Consider the following 27,507-nt stretch of genomic DNA (forward strand, 5'->3'; position numbering starts at 1 on the left):
CCAATGGCTTGATGGGCCAGTCCGTCCGCCTGAAGGCCATGCCGAGCCGCTCCACCTCCAGCTGGCAAGCTGAGACTGGGCGTGCTGTGAGGCCATGCCCCTTAAGGATGCGTGGCCAGAACCTTTTTTTCCCATGAGCACATGAATGCTGGGGTTGATTCTTGCACCCATTCCATGGTATAATGTTGCATATGCTTGGCGTCATCCAGCCCCATATGCTACTGATGTCAACTTACACATATCACGCGGCAGCTGTAACATTGCATATACACATAATGGTTGGTTTTTATAAATAAACACAAATCATGTGAGTATTTTTGTTGCAATATTGAGTCCAACTCTGCTATAGTTCCTGTATTTCACCTTACATTTCAATTACTTTATCTCTCTAACTTAATAAGTGGGCAAGTGGAAAAGTTGCCCTATAGCATCCAACCAGCTTCTAGCTGCCATTTATCAAGTACAGTCTATAAAATGATAGGTAGAAACTGAATTATTGCTATAAGGTCTTTATACATATCCCCCCTTTCCACATTGTATCAGAGCTAATCACTTATTGCTGAAGATATAACAAAAAAAACATGCGGTTATTCAACTTTCGGAGAATGTATTCCTGGGGCTCTGCGCAGCTCCCTGGCTTTTTAGTTCATTTTACGCCATAATGATCCGTGAAAGCCCACAGTATAAGGATACAGTTGCCGAAGAGGGTGAGGATGATGAAATAGATGGAGGATACCATGCCACTCTTTACTCCTCCCTGAGACTTGATGCCATCGTACATTACTGCATTCCAGTCTTCCCCAGTCAATATCTGAAGATAGAAAGAAACAAGTGAATCCGGGGGATACAATGTGAGTGCAAAGGGTAGTTGCTCAATGGAAAATTACCAGCTCTCCTACCTGAAACACAGTCATTATTGCTGCAGGAAAATTGTCAAAGTTTGTAGAAGGGGTTTTGTCGTCGAAATTAAACCTGTTAAACAAAACGAGAGACATGAACTGCAGAGCCCAGAAATCAGTAACATCACAATAATGCATCGCAGCCTCCTACTTAGCACTCTGCTCTTTCACCCTGCGCCAAGCCGACTACGCCAACAAATAGCCACAGCATGGCGCGCCACACAGTACTTACTGTCCACCAAACAGCTGCATCCCTAGTAAGGCAAAGACCACAATGAAGAGGAAGAGCAGGAAGAGCAAACTGATGATGGACTTCATGGAGCTGAGCAAGGAGATCACAAGGTTACGGAGAGACGCCCAATACCTGGGTGAAAAGAGATACAGTCATAAGATGAAATAAAGGAGGAAGGGAAACAAGTCACAGACGTGTAGAGGTAGTATCTGTGGGATACGCTTTCCCTCTGCAGCTATGTGTTTCTGGAGCTACTGGAACACCAGAGAGTTGGCTGCACAAGAATGGGTCTTAATTGAACAGACTAAACATGACGTGGCTTAAAAAATACTGGTGCCTGATAGGTGCACATCACAAATAATGGGTTCTGAATATGGTAATGGATTCTCCCTAAGAGCCATCTCTCATTGGGTCACCCTTCCGCATACACCTACTTTGTAACCTTGAATATGCGCAGCAAGCGGAGGGCTCTTAAGACGCTGATCCCGAAGGATGTACCGGGCTTCACCATCGCCCATATGACCTCAAAGATGCTCCCAGTTATAACCTGAAGGATGTAAACAGAGACATTTTAGAAGAGGAGTCGAATACTATATAACCTGTGTTAATTTCAGCACAGAGTCCTTGATTTAGAAACGGTCGCAATGCCGATGTTTTTTCGCAAATGGACCACTCTTTTTTTTACCAACTGCACATACGTATAAGTCACACTGCGCATGGGCCACGATGGTCCTGCGATGGTGATCTCAGCGACGACTTATTCGCAAAGTGATTTACAGACAGGAACCATTTGGGGGCGCTCCCGTACACAGTTGCAAAGTCTCCAGCATCTCAGTTCCCGAGGGCAGTTAACCTACGGTTACTCAGAGGTTCGATGATCGACCAATGTACGACCGATGGTTGCGTTTCTGCAGGCAGGCGGCGGATCTGAGATACCACAGGTGGGTCTCAATACAAGTCTCGTCGGCTGCGACATTTGCATATCTTCGCTCATCCGCTGCGTATGGGATCACGTAGCTGCAACTGAAATAGCATTTTCCGTCTCTGACTCATGCGCAGTGGCCTAGCTTACTAACGGTGAGAAATTGCTAGGTGTCCCTGTCATTTACTGTCATATGCTATAAGTGGCAAGGACAGAGGGGGTCATTCAGACCCGTTCGCGAGCAAAGGACGCTCGCAAACGGATCGATGTTGCCCCACTGCGCATGCGCACGACGGAGGGAGCTCCGTCGTGCGCAAGCGCGAGACCTGGACTGCGACAGCCAAGCTGTCGCTCCAGGTCTCGCACCAAAGGGGGCGTGCTGTCGATGTTGATTGAAAGCACGCCCCCTTTGGTGGGAGTGCCGGGGGCGTGCCTGCCAGATGGAGGTGTTCCCATGGGAACGCCTACCGTCTGAAGCCGGCCCCACTGACATCACTAGTGATGTCAGTGCGAGTGATTTTGGCTCTGATAGAGCCAAAATCACTCCAGGGCTTGCGGCAGCGAGACCCTACCGCAGGGTCTCCGTCGCAAGCCCGATGGTCGCGATGGTCAAGACCATCGCGACCATCATCATGGACGCTTGCTATAGCTGTGGGTGGTAACCCACAGCTATGCGAGCGTCCATGAGGACGCTCCAAAAAAAGGTAGGAGGGCCCTGATTCAGAGCGAGCGCTCTGGTCAGAGCGTCCAGCTCTGAATCAGGCCCAGACTTCACTGTTATGCATTTTGTCAGCCAGCCTTCTCTGAGCTGTCATCACAGTGGAAAGTAATGTGGGCATCCTATATAATTTTCATTAATTGCATCCAGTTATACCAGATTTGATTTTCTGGAATGTCTCATGTGTTGAAAGGGGGCTTTCACCTCTCGAGGTTACCAAACCCCAACCCAGCCACCTCCTCTCTCCTTTACTAGACTTGTAGAGCAGTGGATAGCGCTCCTGTGAGTCCCTGTTGTTTCCCCAATGGAGGTGTCCCGTGAAGCTCATTTGTATTGAGGAGAAATCGCTCTCTAAGCCTGCGAGCCTTATGCAGCGGTAAAGATGGGAAGACGAGCACTGCTGCTACCATCCAATCAAGAGCCTCTCCTTTCAGGACGCTCTCCAGCAGTGGTGCCAACACTAGTACGCTTCTGGGGACGACTGCATTGTGCAAACGGTTAAAGCCATACCGGCATTCCTAATAAGGACAAGAAGGGAAACCCCCTCAGGATGGGAAAGCAACTCCAATCTAGATCCTGCTTTAATGATATGATATCGTCACTGCTCTCTGTGCCAGCAGGGTTCCCATACAAAACATCTCATGTGTCAGGTTTCCTATATCTCCTCGTTATAACATGTAAAAGGGATATAGGACACTTAATGATCCTGGAGCATTGTACATAAGCTATAGAGATCGCTTGCAGCTAATTCGTACCAGTGCAATTATCTATTGTATTACTTTACAACACAGTGAAAAGTGAGAGCTCCCATGAAACCGTGTATAACTATAAACGGTCAGACACGCCTGTGTTCTTCTAACCCCCCCGTTACCACCCCCAAATGCTGACAACCTGTCCCTCACTTTGCGAATGGTTCCTCTGTATGAACATAGGGGGGGGGGTCATTCAGACCCGCTTGTGAGCGGCAGTACGCTCGCAAGCGGGTCGATGTCCCCCACTGCGCATGCGCACGACGGAGGGAGCTCCGTAGTGCGCATGTGCGAGACCCGGAGAGCGACGGGCTCTCCATCGCTCCGGGTCTCGCACCAAAGGGGGCGTGCTGTCGATGTTGATTGACAGCACGCCCCCTTTGGTGGGCGTGCTGGGGGCGTGGCTGCCAGACGGAGGCGTTCCCATGGGAATGCCTACCGTCTGAAACCGGCCCCACTGACATCACTAGTGATGTCAGTGGGAGTGATTTTGGCTCTGATAGAGCCAAAATCACTCCAGGGCTTGTGGCAGCGAGACCCTACCGCAGGGTCTCCGTCGCAAGCCCGATGGTCGCGATGGTCTTGACCATCGCGACCATCATCATGGACGCTCGCATAAGCTGTGGGTTGTAACCCACAGCTATGCGAGCGTCCATGAGTACGCTCCAAAAACAGGTAGGAGGGCCCTGATTCAGAGCGAGCGCTTTGGTCAGAGCGTTCAGCTCTGAATCAGGCTCATAGTCTAATTGCAAACGCTGTGCATGCTGTGTTGCGTTCGCGTATGTGCATTAGCAAACAATCGCCTGTCCTGCGTAAATATCGGCATTGCGCCTTTCTCTGAATCAGGCTCCCTGAGTCCAGGGCAAAATTGTTTCTCTTTTTTTCTACCTAAAACACACAAAATAAACCAAAACGATATACCATCCCTCAGAGGGTAGTTTGACATACTTACAGCACAGTCAAAGCAGTTAAACGATGAGTGAAAATAAGGCCTGGTTCCTAGACCGTACATTTTTATAAACATTTCGGACATAAAGAGCCCGAGGAAAATGAATTCTGCATAGTCTGAAAAAAGACAAAAAGAGGAAAATTGTCAGATGTTACCCTGAACATCGAAATCCATCATCCATGTTCTACTCTGTGCAGTTACTGGCCACAAATAAGTATAATATGTTAAAAAAGAAAAACATTCTACGGCTGATGCAAACTGGATTGTATGTTTGCGGAGCACTTCTTGTACGTTTCCGTACTGCGCGTGCTGCAGAACTAAGCGTATGCAAGTACGGGAAATCCAGAGTCGTTACATGTTGCAGGCATGTGACCTTGCAGCTGAGAGGGGCCTCACTGCTGTGTTGGGGCGCTCTGACGTAGACAAACTTCACTGACGGGGTGGTGACAGAATTGCGGCTACGCAGCGACGGACTAAAGTGTAAGTACGGTTGTTTCCCGATGTATCATTTGCTGGTGATGCTAATGGCTACCAAACACAGGGCTTTATGTATCAAACAGTAAAAAAGCGTGGAGAAGTGGACCAGTGGAATAGTTGTTCATAGCAACCAAACAGTTCCTACCTATTATTTTACAGTCTGTACTTGATAAATGCTACTCAAAGCTGATTGGTTGCTATGGGCAACTTCCCTACTGATCCTCTTCTTGACACTTTTCACTGCTTGATACATAAAACCCCAAGGCCGGGTACACATTAGACGACCGGTAATGTTGTTCCGTCCTTCATTACGCTGCACAGCCCCACATACGAGGTAGCCCGCAATCGCAGGTACACATTAGACACATTAGACAATATATCATGTAATGTGTACCCAGCCTAAGCGTACGGCTCAGTTGATAATAAGATGCTTTGGAAATCATTGCTCCTTTTTCTGGTGCCTTCTGGTGGAAATACGTTCTATACTACAGCCGTTTTTCGCCTGAGAAAGAATCTGTACGACCTAGGACAGCAGGACAAAGTCATTACAAGGCCCTTTGTGGTCAGCAGGCAAACTTTTAAAAAGTTTGCCTTTGATGGCACAAATAAGCTGGTTGGTGTAAATGCTGTTCCTTCTATTGTAATACATCAGAAAAAAAAAAAAAGACACAATAATAATGATGTTTTGCATTATTATTCTATTCGACTGGGAGATATAAAAGTAAAAAATTGTAGAGCGATCTTTTTTTAAAGGCAGCTATATATTCATTGACCGCTACATTACAGTCATCTCCTCACTAGAACAGCAGGCGCTGTGTAACGTGCTGGGCCGTAAGCTGCATGACAAAATTGATCAGTCCTTTAGACACCTTTGAAATTCCAGCATATGAAAATGGTGCGTGTACGCTCAGTAATTATAAGAGTCACACGCTGTGCGCTAGGAGATCACAACTGTGCTACTGCGTCTGCCTGGATACCTGACACTAATTACAGCAAGGAGAGCAATATGTCAAAATACATGTGGGCCTGTGATATATAGGAGTGAAACTAAACCCCCAAATATGATTGTGATACAGATTGTTGTCAGGGAGGGTGAATGGGATAATCTTACTTCTTCTACAGACTCAGTTATACTCATTCAGAGATTGCTCGCTGGCTCGGATGGCAAAGCTGATGTATAAACACAGATAAATCATAAATATTCATCATGTGTAATGGGTAAAATACTATTCTTTTGGACGTTATTCTCACCAGCCAGGGAAAATTGTGACTAAAATATGGCATAAGTCATAATAAATGTACACACCAAATGGAAAACAAATAGGTTTATTATCTACTTATACTTTATATGTTATGAAAAGGGAGGGCTCAAATTTTAAAACTAAAGCTTTCCAATATCCCCTAAACTACACCCCATACTACACACACCACTGCCCAAACCACCACCTCCCCTGCCAACACCACCACTGCCCTCATCTCCACCCTTGGCCACACCACCACTACCCAAACCTTCATCCCTGCCGACACCACAACCCAACCTACCACCCCTGCCCATACCACTACCACTCATGCCACACCATCACCCAAACTACTACCACCCCTGCCCACCCCACCACCCACACCACCATCAACCCTGCTCACACCACACTCAAACCACCACCACCCCAGTCCACACCACCACCACCCCTGCCCACACCACCACCACCCACATCTCCATCTTCACCCTCACCACCACCACCCAAGCCGCCACCAGACCCTGCCAACACCACCACTGCCCCATCTCCACCCTCGCCCACATCTCCACCCTTTCCCAGACCACTATCAACCACATCTCCACCCTTGCCCACACCACCATCACCCACATCTCCACCCCTGCCCAGACCACTATCACCCACATCTCCCAGCCCTCGCCCACACCGCCATTGCCCACATCACCACCTTGGCCACTACCCACACCACCACCAACATCTCCCCCATCATCCTCACCACCAAAACTACTACCACTGCCCACACCACCACCACCCACATCTCCACCGTTGCCCTCACAACCACTACCCAAACCAAAACCCACACCACCGCCACCCACATCTCCACCCTCACCCACATCGCCACTGCCCACACCACCACCACCGCCCACACTACTGCCACCACCAACACCACCATCACTACCCACACCACCACCATCCTTGCCAACACTACCATTACCATCCATACAACTACCCACATCACCACCGTTACCACCACCATTAATTGTGCATCAGTAGTAACTCACAGAGAAAATTAGTTAGCTGCTCAGACTGGCCATAGTGCACGATTGCCACGCACAGCGTGTTAAGTGCCACGAGGCCTAGAACCGCCCAGTAAAAGGTCTGAGTCTTCACCATACGTCGGATGTAGAAACGCATGCGTCGTTCTTTCTTGTTTAGGTACGTGGAATTCTCAAGCTTGGCACTTTTGATACTGGCACGAGCAAAAGGGGAGCCTAGAGGAATGATGGAAGAGAGAAATCAGCTAGAAATGGGACAAAACATCAATGCAAATAATTTCCATCACAAATCTAAGTTGGGTTGGGCTAACTATATACTAGAAAAGCTTAAAACATTTACAATCCCAGAACAGTGAAGCTACTCAACTGGTATTGTGATCATCAATGCTCCACAGGATGCAGACCGACATATAAACCTACCATTCTCATGTAATGTATCTCACTTGCACTAGCCTAGTATAGCAATCACAACAGTTGTGGGTACAACACTGTATATAGTTATACAACTATTAAAGAACGGCCTCCAGCTACACCAGCATAATCCATACTGTCCACTTATCCTAGCTTCTGCTCTCGGCAGATACATAATATGACAATCATTCTGCAGTTCCAGGGGTGGCACAATCGTCCTTATATCCAGGACTCCTGTGAGCTGAGCAGGTACCTACCCACTGATGAGATGTCTCCTATGACCTCCTCCCCCTCGTCAGCGTTCAGCAGCTCAGTTTTGTTTTTCTTGACGACAGGTCTCCGTAGGGCTCCTGTGAAAACAAAAGATGTGTAATGATAATACACACTGGGGGTCATCTAGGACCCAAATAAGATGCGGATAAGTCACTGACAAGCGACATCGGAATCGGGTCTACAAATGATCCGCGGGCTTTTCCATTAGCGCATCCTCATAGTGCTGATGGTCTGAGATGATATTGTGACCTCTTGTAGCAAGCCCAGTCGTATGGTTTATTTTATTCAGGTATCCCCCACCTGCTATAGATCCAATGGAGCAGAGCCATCATGTCTAGGCTACTGGTGTTCCCCCTGGCTCACCCCATTCATAAACCACTATTCATTTGGCAGCAACGCTTATCTTAACTCAGGGAATGAAGGACACAAAGGCCAGTATGTTATATTTATGTGTCAGGTATTTCAGTTATGTGCATGTACATAACTCAAAGTGGTGGGTAATGTTTGGGCAAAGAGTGCGTCAGCATCCTCCCACTGACATGTCGACTCAAGACATCCTCTGGGTACACGGCAATACAGTCTATTTATGTTCTAAACGGCTCCCTGATCCATTACATGTAAAGGTAAAAGCTTGTCCTGTCGGCTCTCACGGTTCGGGGGGGGGGGGGGGGGGACGCATATTCGCCAGATGCAAAACATGGGCAGAGCTAAATGACGAGTACGGTTGGACACATCGGACTACTGTGCTGCAGTGTTCTTGGCACATTATATGGGAGTCATCTCCATGGACAGAGGCCGTCCTCACACGTGTCCATAAAAAAATGTGCGATGTTGGATACGAGCTGCGAGTTCTATTAATATCTGTAAATAACAGAGTCTATCAGAGGGGCTCACATTAGCCAGTACTGCAGGGGTATTCATTCTGCTGCCCACCAGTTGCTGTGGAACTACACATCCCAACATGTGCTGGGATGTGTAGTTCCACAGCAGCTGGACGGCCGCTTGCCGAAGTACCCCTGCAGTACAGCAATGGGATGGGCAAGTTTATATTTAGAGGCTATATATCTAATGCATATGCCTACTTTGTTGTTTTTTTTAACCTCTATTTGAGCGGTTTGAGAAAGGTCCAAGTCCTGCCCTTGTTTCACAATGATTGGGGGAATACTCAGCACGGCCCCTATCTACCCTCCCACCCATCGGACAACGTAATCACAATGACCATCTCTCTCTGAAGCCAAATAGACATTTCTTCAGCGTTATCTACAGCAAAGTATGTGCATATATATATTGCAGTGACCAAAAGCACACTACATAAATGACAGACAACCCCCCCTCATCACCTTACAATGGAGACTCCATACAGCAACAAGCGGAGGTAAGTAACATGTAAGTGTATTTCCACCCCCTCCCACTATGATGCCTCCCCTATAGCTATCACAGCTGAATTACCATCGTAAGGAAGTCTCTCAACATCACTATCATCTTCAGCAAGAATCACTTCCTCTGGGGAGGCCAAAAAGGAAACAAGAAATCCAAGACGAGGATTAGTACAGAGAGGAGTGGGACAGGTGGAGTGAAGAGAAAGGAAGAAACAAATACAAAAAATAAAATAAAAAAATAAAATACAAATAAGACGGTCTCATTGGGCGATCCACTGGAAGCACAGTAGAAAAACAGGGTTAAAGTGAGAAGAGTTCTTTGCACATATTTTACAAAACGTTTAAAATAAAGACGTAGTCGAGTTCATTTGCCAATATTCGTACGCAATCTCCAGTCACTCTGTGCAAGAGGTAGCCAGGGCCGTTGTGGTACTACAACTCCCAAGCATGCCCAAAGCTACTGCCAGCTGGCATGTTTTAGTCTGGCACAGCGGGTGGCATGTGTCTTACAATATCAGAGTATAGGAGGCACTGCTCTACAAGCATCACTAGGATTGTGAGGGGGGATATTTGTGAGTGGACCTGATTCAGAGATATTTACCAAGCCTGTATTTACGCAGATCGAGCGATTGTTTGCAACTGCGCATGCGCAAAAGCCGCTCTGCGCACGTGCAGCGATTTCATCGCGAATACGCTCGTACAGAGGAACCAATCGCAAAGCGAATGACAGGCAGTCAGGGGGTGGTAATGGGGGGGGGGGTAGTTATAAAAACTTAGAAGTGTCGGACTGTTTAAATGCTGTTTTATGGTCATGCATAACTTAGCCGTTGCGTTCTCCTGCGCAGCATGAGAGCTCTCAGCGTGTCCGGAGAGCCACAGTATATGCGGCTGGTCAGATATGACTTATATGCAGCGTGGTTGTCCAACGTGCGACGCAGTTACCGATGTTCTCGCTGAGGCACATCGTCGGACGGATATGACAAGGCAGCAGTGGGCGTCCCTATGCTCGGCTATGCTTTGGGAGGCATTAGCATATTATAGCAACTGCGATTCATGAGAGAACGCAGTTGCGATTGCATTAGCGCAAGTCTCTGAATCAGGCCCATTATTTAGAGATTTCCCCGTACAAATCCGGTGTCCTTGTCCTGCATTGTTTTGTACTGTAAGTTGCTGTACTTACTTTGTAAGGCGCTGCGGAACCCTTGTGGCACCGTATAAATAAAGGGTAATAATAATAATAGGCGCTACAATGAGGCGCTTTGCAGGTGAATGACACTCCGCGACTTGGCTGCACTATAGTATATGCATGCATGCCTGCAGGCTTCACCGTGAAAGCAAGCAGTGGACATAGCAACACTGCAGCCATGAATCATGTATAATTAATATGTGTCAAGGCTTACGTAGCTGATCTGGTAACCCTAAGTGAATTTTATATTCATAATTGCAGATTCAAAATGACTTTGGGGATAGAAAAGTCACTGCCTTAGCTGCTATGCTCAGCTGTGTGGTCTATCTGAGGTCAAAGATGTGCAAGTAATGTGTTATTGATTGCTGATGCATGTCTTATGGTGGGAACTACCCACAGTAGCCTACATACTGTATTACGATTCTTCCTTCATCATGTCATGACATACCCCAGTAGGGGGCGGTAGAGACTGTTCCTGCAGCTTTTTAGGCAACTAGCAGAGGGAAACGTAAACTGCCGTTAATGAGAGACCTTTTATCCGTGATTTACAACAGGGAACATGCGCCTCCAGCTGTTGCGGAACTACACATCCCAGCACGCCCTAATAGCAAAACTGCGGCGGGGCATGCTGTGACGTGTAGTTCCACAGCAGCTGGAGGACTGCACGTTGAATACCCCTGCTTTATAAACTTATATTGAAAATGGGTGGCATACTGTCCAATACAGTGTACACGATATACACCCTGCATCAATGGGCTGCACCCCCAGACTACCAATATAAACTTGTTCCAGAATTCCTATCATGGGTGTAACTACAATAGGTGCAAGGGGGCAGCTGCTATAGGGCCCAGAGCTTTGAGTGGCAAATCTTCCTTGTCAAAGTTACATGTGTTATATACATTTGTCACCATTGGGTGGTACATAGGGGCACTTACGAACTTTTGCTATGAGGCCTTCAAATACCTAGTTACGCCACTGCTTCCTATAAAATACTCTTTGTACATTGGTGTTGGTCACAAAGCTACAAGCTGGTTACCATGCTGTGCCATTGCTAGAAAAGTGGTTCCAGACATTATGTAGACGGTACTAATATTCAATGGTAATACAGAACACCAATTCACTAGGGACTAGCGGTCCAACCAATTCACTAGGGAGTAGCGGGGCGGAGAGGCATGAGGCACAAAGTAGGTTAATTATTGGTCTTGCCTTCAAAATCTTTTTTCGAGATGCCTCAGAATGAACCCTACCGTCCTCTTTGTCAATGGAAAGGATCTGATGTTTACAGAGGAGACCATGTCTTCTCCTGACTATGGAGATTGTGAAAAATCAACTAAACACTTGAACTTTTGTAAACCAAATCCACAAGCGACGCTGAATATGCGTCCAGGTATAACAAAAAGAAAAAAATCTATGTTCGTGTACAGTAGGATCTGATGTGTCAGGGCGATACAGGCACAACAATGGTAACGATTAGTAAGCAGCAGTTCTAAGATCACAGGATGCCTCTGACCCCACCTGCTTTTGATATCCACTCCATGTATCCGTTCAGCTCCCTCTCAATTTGCTGCTGCCTCCTGAGCTTCATGAACGCTCGGCGGTTCTCTACTCGCTCCCTCTCTTTGGCGAACTCCCTGCGCGAGACAAAAATGTAAACGTAAAGCGTAACAGAATATTCTGGCACTATATAAGCAGCCGGTCATTATAATAAGACTACTGTATCTCCCTCACCTGGGAGAGTAGTGTGTCCAATTATAATGGAAGGGGGGGATGTCTTTATACTTCCATTGCTACAGTCAGGACAGGGGGCCTTACTTTAAATTTAGAGCACCGCAGTAAGCTTGGAAGGCCCAGAGGATGATAGGAGACAATATAAAGCGTTTTTGAGAACAGCAAAGTATGCACTATGACAATTGGGTAAACCCATGGGGGCCTGCTTTACAGTTGGACTAATAGTCCATTTGCGCCATGTAAAAAATGCAACTTGCATAAAACTTGTTACACCGCACAAGTACACAACTTGCACCTATAGATTTGGGTTGAGAGTAGCTTATAATTGTGGCCACCTGGTCTTGTAGAGCGGGGTCAGGAGCGATCAAATACAAGTCCGCTACAGTGGGATTGTAGAGGTGCAAGTCAACCATGCCCTGTAGAGATGCGCCCCATTTGACCTACATGTATCCATTACGACACGGCGAATGTTCGTGCTCCTTCCAAGGTCCTGATGCGAGTTTCTTCTCTAAATGATGCCAATGGCTACACTTTTTCACTAGATGTATATAATATGAGCTAGATTTACAGTTTCAGCTATTTTAAGATGGATGCAACAGTACTAGATTGCTGATCACATGCTCTCATGTTTAATTGCGACAAATTGTATGTCTACAAAAAAACAAAAACACTGAGGGGGGATCATATACAAACTTCAATGCTGCATACACACATGTAAAGATTTTCTGTCCAACCATCCAGCTAGCTGATTGGTTGAAATGAAAATCTGGTAACGAATGGGAGTAACTGATGATCAGCAATTTGCTCCTATTAGAGTGCTCCGATGATACAATATACAAATCCAGGCGCTCTTACCCTGAAAGGACACCGAGAACCAGGTTAAGCATGAAGAAGGAGCCAATGATGATAAGGGGTATGAAGTAAAGCCAGTTCCATGCACTGCCAAACACGTCATTACTCTGTAGGCAAGAGAAAAGTCCAGGTAAAATATAGCATGTGTTTTACACATACAGTAAGTGTCAGAGAAATGATATGTAATAGAGAGCTGCTGTATGACAGATACAGATACGTTATAGTTATAGCGTAATGGATCACATAGAGGTTTATGCAATAAATCAGTGAAAGTTACTGATAGTCATAGAATAATAATTCTTGTAAAAATAATATTAGTAATATTTCTGCAAGATGAATTATGTCATAAATGAAAAATAGATAAAGAACAGTTATATAATGAGGAGTATTAGATCAGTGATAGATACAGGACAGTTGTAGGATGAGGAGTCAAGTAATAATAGAGATGTAAGTTATAGGACGAGGGGTCACATAATAAGTCTGTGATAAATGCAGAACAGTAATAGTGCCAGGGGTCATGTAATATATCAGCGATATAGGACAGTTATAGTATGAGCAACTCAAGTAGTAGATCAGTGACAAATACAGGGCAGTTACCGACTGAGGAGTTATGTACTAACAGATTAGCGATAGATACAGATAAGTCATAGGATGATAGGTTATGTAATACAGGACAGTTATAGGATGAGGAGTCAAGTAATAACAGATCAGTGACAGATATAGGATGAGGCGTCATGAAGTGCATCAGTGATAGATGCAGGACAGTTATAGGCTGAGCAGTCATGTAATAACAGATCTGTGATAAATACAGGTAAGTTAAAGGATAAGGTATCATTTGAAAGGCTAGCGAGGTCATGTAATAAACCAGTGAAAGATCCAAGCCAGTAATAGAACAATAGATCAGTGACATATAGAACAGTTATAGGTTGAGTTGTCATGTAATAATGGATTAGTGATAAAGACAGGAGAGTTATGGGCTGTGGGATCATGAAGAAAATCAATGACGAATTCTGGACAAATATTAGATAAAGATTATGAAATAAATGATCAGTAATAGAGATGGTAAAAATTGATATATCAGTGATAGATACAGTAGAGTTACAGGACGATGGGTCATGTAATAACTCAATTTTAGCATTAGATACAGGACAGTAATAGAAAGAGGGGTTTAATATATTGATGGTAGATGCAGAACATTTATAGGATGAAGAGTCATGTAATAAATCAGTGATAGATCAAGGACTTTTATAAGACAAGGGTTCATGTAATAACAGATAAGTGATAGATACAGGGTATGTGTAGGATGAGGGACTATGTAATAATCGATCAGTGACAGAAAAAGGACATAGCAGAAGGAATCATGTAATAACATATCAGAGATAGACACAGTTCAGGACAGTTATATGGACCATGTAATAATGGATAAGTGACAGATAAGGACATTTATAGGACGAGGAGTCAAGTAATAAATCAGAGATACAGTAGATGAATGAGAAAACAGTGTTTAGATTGTACACAATCCAAGATAAGTACATGACATTTATAGTGTATCAGTGCTCTCCAGGTTTCCAGCAGTGGTAGGGTTACCTCCTCCCTCCCTCGTGTCCCTGCAGGGAAATGGGGGTGGTGCTCTCATCTACGTGTGCAGTGAAAGGTTCCTGTGCCCATTTCTTGATGCTAAAAATACAAGCGGCAGGAGAAAGCATCCTAAGAAAGAGAGTGTCTCTCCTGTCAGAGAATGGGGAGGAGGGGGAAGGGTGCAGCACTTCCCTTTATGTCATGATGCTGCCCTTGAGCAGAGAAGCAGTACCACCACTTGCCCAGGTCACACACACACTGTCACTCAGAGGAGCCATAGCTTAATGCAGGCTTCCTGCCTACCTCATGTGATGGTAAATGCTTATCAAAGTACCTCCTTACAGAGTGTACAGTACATGCCAATAAAGTACAGTTAAAGTGTGCAAATGTATTCCAAGTACCCTCTAATCTGAGTAAATAAATACCAAGTCATTCCTTATGGATTCCAATGTTTTGGATATGTTTAATTCCTCAATAATAAATGTAACTCTGTATTAAGTACCCAGATACCACAGGTTGAGGGTACAAAGTAAACCAATGTGATATTAATAACTCTTCACCCTCTTGTTTTGTATTATTTATCTAATACAGAGGTAGGCACACTATAGCTCTCCAGTTGTGGAACTAAGAATTGAAAAAAACTGATGAGCAGAACCTATATTTTCCTGCAGAAGTATTAAATTCCCTCTAAATTACAAGTTTCACCATTCCTATACCATTCCCACCAGCTTTGTCCATCCTACTCCACTCACACCAGCTTTCTCCATCCCTACATCATTCATACCAGCTTTCTCCATCCCTACACCTCTCATTCCAGCTTTCTCCATTCCTACACCTCTCATTCCAGCTTTCTCCATCCCTACACCTCATTCAAGCTTCTTCCACCCCTACACCTCTCATACAAGCTTTCCCCATTTCTATATCACCGAAACCAGCTTGGTCCATCCAAACATTACTCACACCAGCTTACTCCATCCCTAAACCCCTCACTTCAGCTTTTCCCATTCCTACAGTACATCACTCACACCAGTTTACTCCATCCCTACATCACTCACACCAGCTTTCTCCATCCCTACATCACTCACACCAGCTTTCTCCATCCCTACACCTCTCAGTCCAGATTTCTCCATTCCTACACCTCTCATTCCAGCTTTCTCCATCCCTATACCTCTCACACCAGCTTTCTCCATCCCTACATCGCTCATACCAGCTTTCTCCATCCCTACACATCTCATTCCAGCTTTCTCCATCCCTACACCTCTCATTCCAGCTTTCTCCATTCCTACACCTCTCATTCCAGCTTTCTCCATCCCTACACCTCTCATTCAAGCTTCTTCCATCCCTACACCTCTCACACAAGCTTTCCCCAATTCTATATCACCGAAACCAGCTTGGTCCATACAAACATTACTCACATCAGCTTACTCCATCCCTATACCTCTCACACCAGCTTTCTCCATCCCTACATCGCTCATACCAGCTTTCTCCATCCCTACACATCTCATTCCAGCTTTCTCCATCCCTACACCTCTCAGTCCAGATTTCTCCATTCCTACACCTCTCATTCCAGCTTTCTCCATCCCTATACCTCTCACACCAGCTTTCTCCATCCCTACATCGCTCATACCAGCTTCTTCCATCCCTACACCTCTCACACCAGCTTTCCCCATTTCTATATCACCGAAACCAGCTTGGTCCATCAAAACATTACTCACACCAGCTTACTCCATCCCTAAACCCCTCACTTCAGCTTTTCCCATTCCTACAGTACATCACTCACACCAGTTTACTCCATCCCTACATCACTCACACCAGCTTTCTCCATCCCTACATCACTCACACCAGCTTTCCCCATTCCTACATCACTCACACTAGCATTCTCCATCACTCACACCAGCTTTCTGCATCTCTACATCAATCGAACCATCTTTCTCCATCCCTACATGCCTCAATCCAGCTTTCCCCATTCCTACATCACTCACACCAGCTTTCTGCACCCCTACATCAATCGCACCAGCTTTCTCCATCCCTACACCAACTCCCACCAGCTTTCCCCATCTCTACACCCCTCACTCCAGCTTTCTCCATCCCTATATCACTCCCATTAGCTTTCTACATTCTTCACTCTAGCTTTTCCCATTCTTACATCACTCACACCAGCTTTCTCCATCCCTACATCACACACCAGTTTTCTCCGTCCCTACATCACTCACACCAGCTTTCTGCATCCCTACATCAATCTCACCAGCTTTCTCCATCCCTAGATGCCTCAATCCAGCTTTCCCCATTCCTACATCACTCACATTAGCTTTCTCCATGACTCATACCAGCTTTCTGCACCCCTACATCAATTGCACCAGCTTTCTCCATCCCTACATGCCTCAATCCAGCTGTCCCCAATCCTACATCACTCACACTAGCTTTCTCCATCACTCACACCAGCTTTCTGCACCCCTACATCAATCGCACCAGCTTTCTCCATCCCTACACCAACTCCCACCAGCTTTCTCTATCCCTACATCACTCACACCAACTTTCTCCATCCCTACACCACTCACAGCAACTTACACCCCTCACTACAGCTTTCCCCATTCCTATATCACTGACTCCAGCTTTCTCCATCCCTACACCCCTCACTCCAGCTGTCCCCATTCCTATATCACTCACGCCAGCTTTCTCCATCCTACACAACTCACATCCACTTACTTCATCCCTACACCCCTCACTACAGCTTTCCCCATTCCTATATCACTGACACCAGCTTCCTACATCACCTACACCTGCTTTCTTCATCTCTATACCACTCACACCAGCTTTCTCCATCTCTACACCCCTCACACCAGCTTTCTCAATCTCTACACCACTCACACCAGCTTTCTCCATCCTACAACACTTACACCAACTTCATTCATCCCTACATAACACAATTCAGCTTTCTCCATCCCTATACCACTCACACCATGTCACTTTCTAACCTCTCCGTTGCCTGTCCAGGCTAGCGCTGAGGTCCACTCGCACTGTGCATCACTCCCAGATAGCACAGAGTTCCGCTCATACCGCACATCGCTCCCGGCTGGTACTGAGGCCTGTCTGTGCTGCTCCTACCCCGTCCGCTCAGTGTCCTGTCACTGAGCATGGAGATGGCTCTCCACAGCTCCTTGCTCACAGTGTGTCTTCCCAGCATGATGGCATGCAAGCTGCATGCCAAAGTTCCCTCCTAAACCACAGTATGGGTGCAGCCATGTTGGACTCTGTCATCTGATGCTCTTCTTCCACTCAGAATGCTGCTCCCAGACCAGCTGATCGCAGCATGCAATCCCTGGGGATCCTCCCCTATAAATTCCATTTCCTGACTGGCCTCTGTTGCCAGTACAACGTCGCTTCTTGCTGAAGTTACAGCTCTGTGCTGAACTCCCAGGTACTCTATCTGAACGGTCCTAGTCTGTTATATCCAGTTGTTATATCTGGTAAACAAGTCTCCTATACCATTTTACCACTGACACTTGTTCTTACAGCCTCCATTGGTTCCAGCCGATACCTCCAACCATCGGTCCCATTCGATTCCTCCAACATTGGACTCATATCAATTAAGTTCTTCAATTCATCAACATCGGACTCATGTCAATTCAGTTCTTCAATTCTTCAACATCGGTTCCAAACCAATCAAGTTCATTAATTCATCAACATCGGATTCAAATCCATCAAGTTCTTCAATTCATCAACATCGGTCTCAAATCGATCCAGCTCTCAATTCAGAATCATCGATCCCAATCCGAATCTACAAATTCCTTCAGTATTATATATCCAGTCCCATTCCAACCTGCTGTTCAATAAAGACATTCTATTCCTGTCCTCGCCTTTGGGCCCATCATCCACTGCCGTATCTCTACCTCCTCACATCACACCAGCTTTCTCCATCCCTATACTACTCACACCAGCTTTCTCTATCCCTGCATTACTCACACCAGCTTAATCCATCCCTACATCACTCATACCAGCTTTCTCCATCCCTACACCTCTCATTCCAGCTTTCTCCATCCCTACACCTCTCACACCAGCTTTCTCCATCTCTACATCACTCACACCAGCTTTATCCATCCCCACATCAATTACACCATCTCTACATCACTCACACCAGCTTTCTCCATCCCTACATCACTCACACCAGCTTTCTCCATCCTTATACTACTCACACCAGCTTTCTCCATCCCTACATCACTCACACAGCTTAATCCATCCCTACATCACTCACACCAGCTTTCTCCATCCCTACATCACTCACACCAGCTTAATCCATCCCTACATCACTCATACCAGCTTTCTCCATCCCTACACCTCATTCCAGCTTTCTCCATCCCTACACCTTTCACACCAGCTTTCTCCATCCCTATACTACTCACACCAGCTTTCTCCATCCCTACATCACTCACACCAGCTTTCTCCATCCCTATACTACTCACACCAGCTTCCTCCATCCCTACATCACTCACGCCATCTTTCACCATTGTGTTGACCTTTTGACCCTGTCAACCATTTGGACATGTCAACCTTCCATGTCGACCTTTAGTGTGTCAATCTTTTGTCCCTGGCACCCTTTTGTCCCTGTCGACCTTTTGCATGTCTAACATCTGGTATCTATCTAGACATTGTCAATATTTTAACTGTCTAGTCAGGATACCCATCCCTACACCCCTCACACCAGCTTCCTACATCACTCCTGCCAGCTTTCTCCATCCTACACCACTCACTCCAGCTTTCTCGCTCCCTACATAACTCACTCCAGGTTTCTCCATCCCTACACCACTCACACCAGCTTCCTCCATCTCTACATTACTCCTACCAGGTTTGTCTATCCATACATCACTCACACCAGCTTCCTTCATCATAGATATTGTCAATATTTTAACTGTCTAGTCAGGATACCCATCCCTACACTCCTCACACCAGCTTCCTACATCACTCCTGCCAGCTTTCTCCATCCTACACCACTCACTCCAGCTTTCTCCCTCCCTACACCACTCACTCCAGCTTCCTCCATCCCTACATCACTCACACCAGCTTTCTCCATCCCTACATCACTCACACCAGCTTCCTCCATCTCTACATCACTCACACCAGCTTCCTTCATCTCTACATCACTCACACCAGCTTCCTCCATCCCTACATCACTCATACCAGCTTTATCCATCCCTACATCACTCACACCAGCTTCCTTCATCAAACACCACTCTAACCAGCCATTGATTTCTTTGGCCTTACTTCACTATGGTGTGAGCACCACTGTATCAGTTATTTTACCTTTTAATTTTGCGGTTACCTTTGTAAGCTAGAGAGAAATGGACAAGGCTAGACCATTGCCAATTAGAATCATCATGTTTCACACTGAAAGTGGAGAATTTTGTCTTCTGTATAGTGGGAGCTTGGATAACTTCAAGACACGAATCACAGATGTTTTCTTTAAAAGTTTGTGGAACATTTGGGATCAAGTCGAGGAGTGAGCAGCGCTATACTCAGTAGAAGTATATTCTGGTCTTTATTGGAATCTTTATTCATTTAGTTATACCATGAAGAATATTGGACCAATATCCTATTACATTCAACTCCCAAAGGTAGGAGGGAATAAGGATGAACATACACATTACCATATTCAGGGTTTTCATCATTTTGACAAAGTCCATGGCTCTCCCCTGCCCCCTCCAGCTCTTATAACACTGACAGAATAGTACTAGGGCAATTCGTGTTAGAGCATTGGTCATTGTACAACCACTGTTGGCGTATTACTACTTTTTTTTTTTTTTGTAGTAAATAGAAGTGTCATTTTGTGGGTGTCATGTGTACACGTATTTCTGCACATTTTGTGAATTTAGGGCCTGAAGCGGGTCGATGGTCCCCCACTGCGCATGCGCACGCCGGAGCCGGCTCCGGCGTGTGAATGTGCGAGACCCGGCCAGCGACGGGCGCTCCGTCGCTATGGGTCTCGCACCAAAGCGGGGCAGCTGTCGATTGTGATTGACAGCTTGCCCCATTTTGGAGGCGGGCAGGGGGGGGGGGTGGCTGGCCAAACGGAGGCGTTCCCGAGTGATGTCATTGGTGAGCTTCCGGTTCTACTAGAACCGAAAACTCACTGGGGATTGCGGGAATGAGACCCTACCACTAGGGTCTCGTCGCAAGCCGCGATGGTCGTGACCATCACGACCGTCACTGGCCTCTCGCTAAAGCTGTGGGTGGTCACCCACAGCTTAGCGAGCGGCCAGGAGGCCATCTTTAAAAAAAAACGGGTACGCCCTGATTCAGAGCGAGTGCTCTCAAAGAGCGTCCGGCTCTGAATCAGGCCCTTAGTTCCCACTAGACTTGGACATAACAACTTTAATACATACGTATCTTGTCGTACTTACATGATACAATATGTCCGTCCACCCTTCCATGGTTATGCACTGAAATACGGTGAGCACCGCGAACAAGATGTTGTCAAACTGAGTGATGCCGTTATTAGGTCCCTCCCATTTATCGTAACACACAGTATCATTGGGGCAGTTGCGCGAGGACGTCTCATTGCCACAAAGGCCCTCCACCTTGATTTCTTCTGTAGGGGGAAAAATACAGGGAAAGCTTTAAAGTGCATGCTCTCTGCCCGGACCAAAGACTCTCTCAATTCTGGAGCCTTACATTCAAATAAAATAAAGCATCAAGTAACTTTATGTAATAATAATAATAATATGAAAGAGATTTGCATATAAGACAAACTTCATGTATCGGTGTGTATAATCTCAGTTGTAATTTATTGTAAGTTTCAATGGATCCTATTCATCATCGGGGGACGATAATTAAGTATTAATCTCGTCGTGAGTTGCGGCTGTGGATACCAAACTACTGGAGCAATTCAGTGTCGCGCTGAAAAGCAGCTGTCCCTGCAATCGCTAACACTGCTACTGAAGTAGCAATTGTACTTACCGGTGCCCCTATGCACGGCTGCAGGACATGTGGGGAGGCAGTGGAGGGATCCGTTGAGATCCTCTTCGCAACCCTGGACCTCCTTCCACATGAAGATGCCATTGGTACCCGCAAGCCAGGGGCGTATCTATAATGGGTGCAGGGTGTGTGGAGTCCCACGTCAGTGCGGTGGTCCGGCGCTGTAAAACGACTGGAAAATGGCCGCCGCAGCCATTTTCCCAGTGACCTGTGCATCCTGTATAGACTCTGGGCGCACTCTAGTGCCTAGAGTCTATAAATGTGGCGCTGGCCGCGCACAGCTCACTGCGCTGCCGGCCGCCGGACAGAGAGGAGGGGGCCCGTTTTGGAGACTGCACAAGGGGCCCCATCTCTCTAGAAACGCCACCTGCCGCAAGCAAATAATAAATGGGCCCATTGCTTAGAACATGTGTATTGGGCCCATTGAGGATAACGAATAGGCCCCATTGTGAGACACTGGGGTCTATTTAGTAGACTTTAAAAAATTTTAAATATAGAGACATATTGTTTGTCTATATTTCGTGTTGAAACAAATGTGGAGAAATCACTGATTTCTTTGCCTTTTTATTATTGGTTTGTGCAGCCCCCAAAGGTTTCAATGGGGCTGCACACAAACGCTATTAATAAACCTGAGAGAAGCATTGCACCTCCAGGTGGCGTTGTGTCTCCTGGTACTGGGAGAAAGCAAGGAAGAGATCCGCTCTGTGCATGTGCCGGGTACAGACTTATGATGCTGTCTTTCGCAATTGCGAAATATGGCATAGGTCCACCGTAGCCCAGTTTTGTCCTCGCAGTTGCATGGTGTGACCAGGCAGGAGCATTCATATAAATTAAGTGAAAACTAAATATGCGTAAAAAGTCGAGAATTATGAGGAGGCTTCTGCATATTTTACTAAATAAACCCCATCGACCGATGGCAAAATCTGTGTATTCCGTATATATAAACAGATGAATCGCAATATGGCTTTTTTTGTGACTTGTGGCAAAAACAATTGAGCTACCAATGGGCAGTTTATGTTTTTTTTGTATATTTTTTTAAATCTCTTTACCTGTCCAGGAAGTGAAACATAAAGTCTATTTTGCGGACGGATCTTGTGACATTTTACGCTGCGCACGCATCAGCCGCAGACGCGCGACTATTCAGCCGTACATATCTCTGTTGCTACTCCACTTTGGAAGGTGTAACTGGGCAGCCAAGGGGCATTAACACGTAAGTTATGTGATCTGGGATTTGTGTCGTGGGGGCGGCATTTTCGGGCTGTGCCCAGATGAACGTTTGCAGAGATTCATCTGATTGCGAACGGATCTCTTGCTTCAAGGATAGGTCTGGTTTAAAGGCGCCATGATAGTGATGACGGCTACGTCTGCAAGAGGATGGACGGGGGCGGTGCAGCCACATAAATGCGTTACCACTCTGCATACGGACGAATATCAGAGCCGGATAGCATGGAACTCTGAGGGGTCCATTTATCAACAAGTTTTATCATACGCAACGAGTTTTAAAACTCATTGCGTATGATAAATGGTTCTCTAGCCAATCAGCTCCCAACTGTCATTTTTCACACAGGTGACAGTTGGGAGCTGATTGGCTGGAGCACCATTATCACACACAGTGAGTTATAAAACTTGCTGCGTTTGTAAAACTGGAATGCTATTGAACTACCGCAGGTTCAAATACCAACCCCAGAAGCCCGACATAATGAGATCCCGACGAGATGAGGTAAGTAATCTAACCCTCCCCTGTCCCTCCCCTTAGTGGTGGCTAACGCTAACCTCCCCGGGGGGGTGCCTAACCCTAAGTCCCCCCTAGTGGTGCCTAACCCTAAAGCCCCCTCCCGGCACCCTAAACCTAAGTCTCCTGGGGGGGTGCCTAACCCTAACCCCCCCACCCCGTACGCTAACACTAACATTCCCGGGGGGATGCCTAACCCTAATTCCCCCGGGGGGTGCCTAATCCTAACCACCTCCATTCCCGGCTAACAGCGCATACTTACCCGCTGTCCGGACATTCTGAATTCCGGCGGTCGGGATGCTGACGCCGATATCCTGATGTCCACCGGGATATCACCATCGGCATTATGCCGCGTGGCGGGATTGTGGTGTCGGTATTCCGACTGCCGGCATAATAACTGCATCCCGATAAAACTCTGAGGCCCTGAATCTGCCCCTAAGCAAGGAGTGTGTGACAGGTCAGAAGAACAGGGAAATCTTACCTCCCTGAGGATCGTAGCAGGAATTGTGGAATTTTCCAATATAGAAGTCAAGCCCAATGATAGCAAAGATAAGAATAGCAAAGAACAGCAGCAGCCCAATCTGGAGCAGGGGAATCATGGCTTTCATAATAGACTTCAGGACCACTTGTAAACCTGCAGGCAAAGGATAGGACCATCAGCACAATAAAAAAGACCTCTGACAAAATGGCTGCCATCATTGTGAGAAGTATAGTCACAGATATATTAAGGGACAACTCACAGGCTCAACTATGCATTGAGGCTTACATTTATTAATGTCATAAATAGTAAAAAAAGAATGGCAATACATCCACATTGATCCAAACCACACAAACACCATTTTGTGGCTAAACCACTTATTAGGAATGGACAGGAAGTATTCTCATGAATAGTGGCTCCACCGATAAAATGGCGGCTTTCACTGGGGGTAATTTATGACACACAAAAGCAGCATAGGTATCGCCTTTTCAGCAAATGAGTCTGCATTTACAGAGCAAGCTGCCGGTGTTTGGGAGAATTTGGGTAGGACGAGGGCACTGTTTGCAAAGTTTCAAGTAGGTGCAGGACTGCGTCTGCTTTTGCGAAGCTGTGTGAAAACAAGATTTAATTTTGCGGAGCAAGATCATTGTAATGGAGGGTGGGCATTTTAGGGACATTCCTTGCTGTGCAGAGGGGTGAACGGACATTTTCACTCTGTGTAACTGGAGTAGTGAGCTAGCAGCCTTTTTGCGTCTTACTTTATAATGGGATCCACGTTGCGCTTTCATGTTGCATAGAAGCATTGTACTAGTGTGCCAGCATGGTCCACCTGGTGCAGGTGGAGACGCCTCTGCAGCCTAGAATTGCGCTTGGGTGTGCACGTGAAAATCTGAAGAGACGCCCTCTTCACTAAATTATATTTTTGTCTTTAATATTAGTCTCTTTTATGTTTTAACTGAATGAAGAGAATGAGGTGCACAAGGGTCTTCCATTATTACATGTGGGACCGGGTGCCTTGATGGTCCAATCAGTGCGTGACAAAGCGCACCTTTCCACTCTCCTGAGTGTCTTCTACTGAATTACACGTGTGCCTAGATGTGTGGAGAGGAAGGATGATCTCTGCGGGTGAGGTATAATAGGCAGTTAAAAAAGGTCGACAATGTCTAGATAGACACCAGAGGCCAAAATGTAATAGGGTGAGAGTTTGGACAAAAGGCCAACACTAATCTGGTAGACACAAAAATGGTTGACACTTTTTTTCCTAACCCTAATCTTCACCCTAACCCTCCCCTTGGAGCCCAATCCTAACCCTCCCTCCTGGTGCCTAACCGTCGGGGTAGGTGCCTGACCATAACTGTTCCTTGTAGTGCCTAACCCTCTGGTAAGCGCCTAACCCTCCCTTCTGGTGCCTAAACCTAACTGTCAGAGTAAGTGCCTAACCCTTCCCTTCTGGTGCCTAAACCTAACCGCCAGAGTAAGTGCCTAACCCTCCGGTAAGTGCCTAACCCACTGGTAAGTGCCTAACCCTCCCTCCTGGTGCCTAACCGTCGGAGTAGGTGCCTGACCCTAACTGTTCCTTCTAGTGCCTAACCTTCTGGTAAGTGCCTAACCCTCCCTTCTGGTGCCTAAACCTAACCATCAGAGTAAGTGCCTAACCTTCCGGTAAGTGCCTAACCCTAACCCTCTGGTAAGTGCCTAACCCTAACCCTCTGGTAAGTGCCTAACCCTCCCTCCTGGTGCCTAACTGTCGGAGTAGGTGCCTGACCCTAACTGTTCCTTCTAGTGCCTAACCTTCTGGTAAGTGCCTAACCCTCCCTTCTGGTGCCTAAACCTAACCGTCAGAGTAAGTGCCTAACCCTAACCCTCTGGTAAGTGCCTAACCCTCCCTCCTGGTGCCCAAACCTAACCGTCAGAGTAAGTGCCTAACCCTTACCCTGTGGTAAGTGCCTAACCCTAACCCTCTGTTAAGTGCCTAACCCTCACTCCTGGTGCCTAACCGTCAGGGTAGGTGCCTGACCCTAACTGCTCCTTCTAGTGCCTAACTCTAACCCTCTGGTAAGTGCCTAACCCTCCCTCCTGGTGCCTAAACCTACCCGTCAGAGTAAGTGCCTAATCCTAACCCTCCGGTAAGTGTCTAACCCTAAAAAAAAAAAAGTGTTGACCATTTTAGTGTAGACCTTTTGACCATGTCGACCCTTTGTACCAGTCAAACTTCTTCCATGTCGACCTTTAGTGTGTCCCTATCAACCTACTGTCTGTCTAACATCTGGTGTCTATCTAGACATTGACAACCTTTCAACTGTCAATCTATAGTATGGAACCCGGTCTGTGCAGTAGTGTAAATGTCACTTTAAAGTCCAACAGCCTGCCACTAGAAACACCCATTTCATTAAATCAGAGTTACCCAAACTTTGACATGACAGATCAGGTTTTAGGGATGTCCATGCTTGATCACAGGTGACTTAATTAGTACCTCAGTCAATTTGATTTAACCATCTGGACTCAAGCATGGCTGTCCTTAAAACCTAGACTATAATGCTTGGTTTAGATTCAAATTAGGCATAATCCTGAGAGTACATGACATTGGGGCTGGCTTTATTACATGTGGCACTTTTATGTGTGTGACGTTTTGTATTAAATTAGTCTGAGTATGCCAAAGTGCGACTTAGTGGCCTTCAATGGCTTCTTTTAAAAGTACAGAGAAGAGATCTGAGCTAGTGCAAAAATGAGCTCCAATTGCGGAGTGAAAATTACCGTGCGCTCCTCTCCACCCTTCTATCTTAATTCTGCAAAATCAATCAAATAATCTTTATTCTGGATTACGTGCAAAAACCATTGGCATTGGTGCATTTCATATATAGTTCACCATCAATGGTATTGGCATCAAGGCACATGTTGGGACCAAAGGTGAATATGCAATGCGTGGAGGACCTTTTGCACATAGTAAAAGGACCTCTATTGGTTAGTGCAGCCTGCGGCACAGGTTCTCATCCTATAACGTAACCCAAAAGAAGAATATTGTATTAACAAGAAAATGAAGGATATTCAAAAATATTAAAGAGAGTAATGTACAATACAGATATGAGAGGGATATCTTGTAAACATTTATGGATAAAAGTGGATTTTTGGTAAACATAAACCCGACTCTGTACACAAACATGCCAAAAACAAAACATAGGGGTTAAATATTTATAGACATGAGGCGTTATTGGGTAAACATAGGGATGGGGGTGTGTACACAGACAAATATAAATACATACAAATGTTTGGGTCAATAACTGGCAAGTTTGCATTTACCAACTGCAACACTTGATGGGATTTGAATGGTTAAACGTGTAATGGTTTTAACGATGACTAAACATCAATATGGTCATCTGGCACACGTTCACTGGTGACACATTTCCTGAACTGCAGGTTCTGCATCAGTGACAGGAATGGCATGGTCATCGCAGGGCTGGCAACACTTCACCAGGGGAGGGGAGGAGGGGCACATCCATGGCTATCAATAGGAGGAAAGCTTCAGCCATCTGATACATGACTGCAGGTAGGAGAAGGGGAGAAAATCTATGTAGGCACATATAGTGAACTTCCAACGACTGGGTTGCTGAAATCACTAGTAGTAGAACAGATGAAACCCTTCTCTCTCCATTGTTTGTTCTAAAAGTGATAAGGAGGAATTGCCCACTGCGTCCCTTGCTCGCTCACCCCT

At 46.1% G+C, this 27,507-nt stretch overlaps 1 protein-coding gene across 8 annotated transcripts in view; it reads right to left on the minus strand.

Moving 5' to 3' along the window:
• CACNA1A (calcium voltage-gated channel subunit alpha1 A) overlaps nucleotides 1–27,507 on the minus strand; it is a 300,806-nt gene that overhangs the window by 169,538 nt on the left and 103,761 nt on the right. For 7 of the 8 annotated variants that reach the window (XM_088473953.1, XM_088473954.1, XM_088473947.1 and 4 more), the window contains 12 exons: nucleotides 23,802–23,954; nucleotides 21,015–21,202; nucleotides 13,045–13,148; nucleotides 11,977–12,092; nucleotides 9,346–9,399; nucleotides 7,881–7,973; nucleotides 7,219–7,428; nucleotides 4,473–4,585; nucleotides 1,566–1,678; nucleotides 1,132–1,263; nucleotides 900–972; nucleotides 694–811 (listed from right to left, as the gene is read on the minus strand). In XM_088473953.1, coding sequence (XP_088330079.1) covers nucleotides 694–811; nucleotides 900–972; nucleotides 1,132–1,263; nucleotides 1,566–1,678; nucleotides 4,473–4,585; nucleotides 7,219–7,428; nucleotides 7,881–7,973; nucleotides 9,346–9,399; nucleotides 11,977–12,092; nucleotides 13,045–13,148; nucleotides 21,015–21,202; nucleotides 23,802–23,954 — 1,467 coding nt within the window. The remainder of the gene's footprint in view (nucleotides 1–693; nucleotides 812–899; nucleotides 973–1,131; nucleotides 1,264–1,565; nucleotides 1,679–4,472; nucleotides 4,586–7,218; nucleotides 7,429–7,880; nucleotides 7,974–9,345; nucleotides 9,400–11,976; nucleotides 12,093–13,044; nucleotides 13,149–21,014; nucleotides 21,203–23,801; nucleotides 23,955–27,507) is intronic. The other variant, XM_088473951.1, reaches the window with a different exon arrangement.

The sequence above is a fragment of the Taudactylus pleione genome, unplaced genomic scaffold (genome assembly GCF_031769625.1).
Source record: "Taudactylus pleione unplaced genomic scaffold, aTauple2 ptg000145l, whole genome shotgun sequence".
NCBI classification, from domain to species: Eukaryota; Metazoa; Chordata; class Amphibia; order Anura; family Myobatrachidae; genus Taudactylus; species Taudactylus pleione.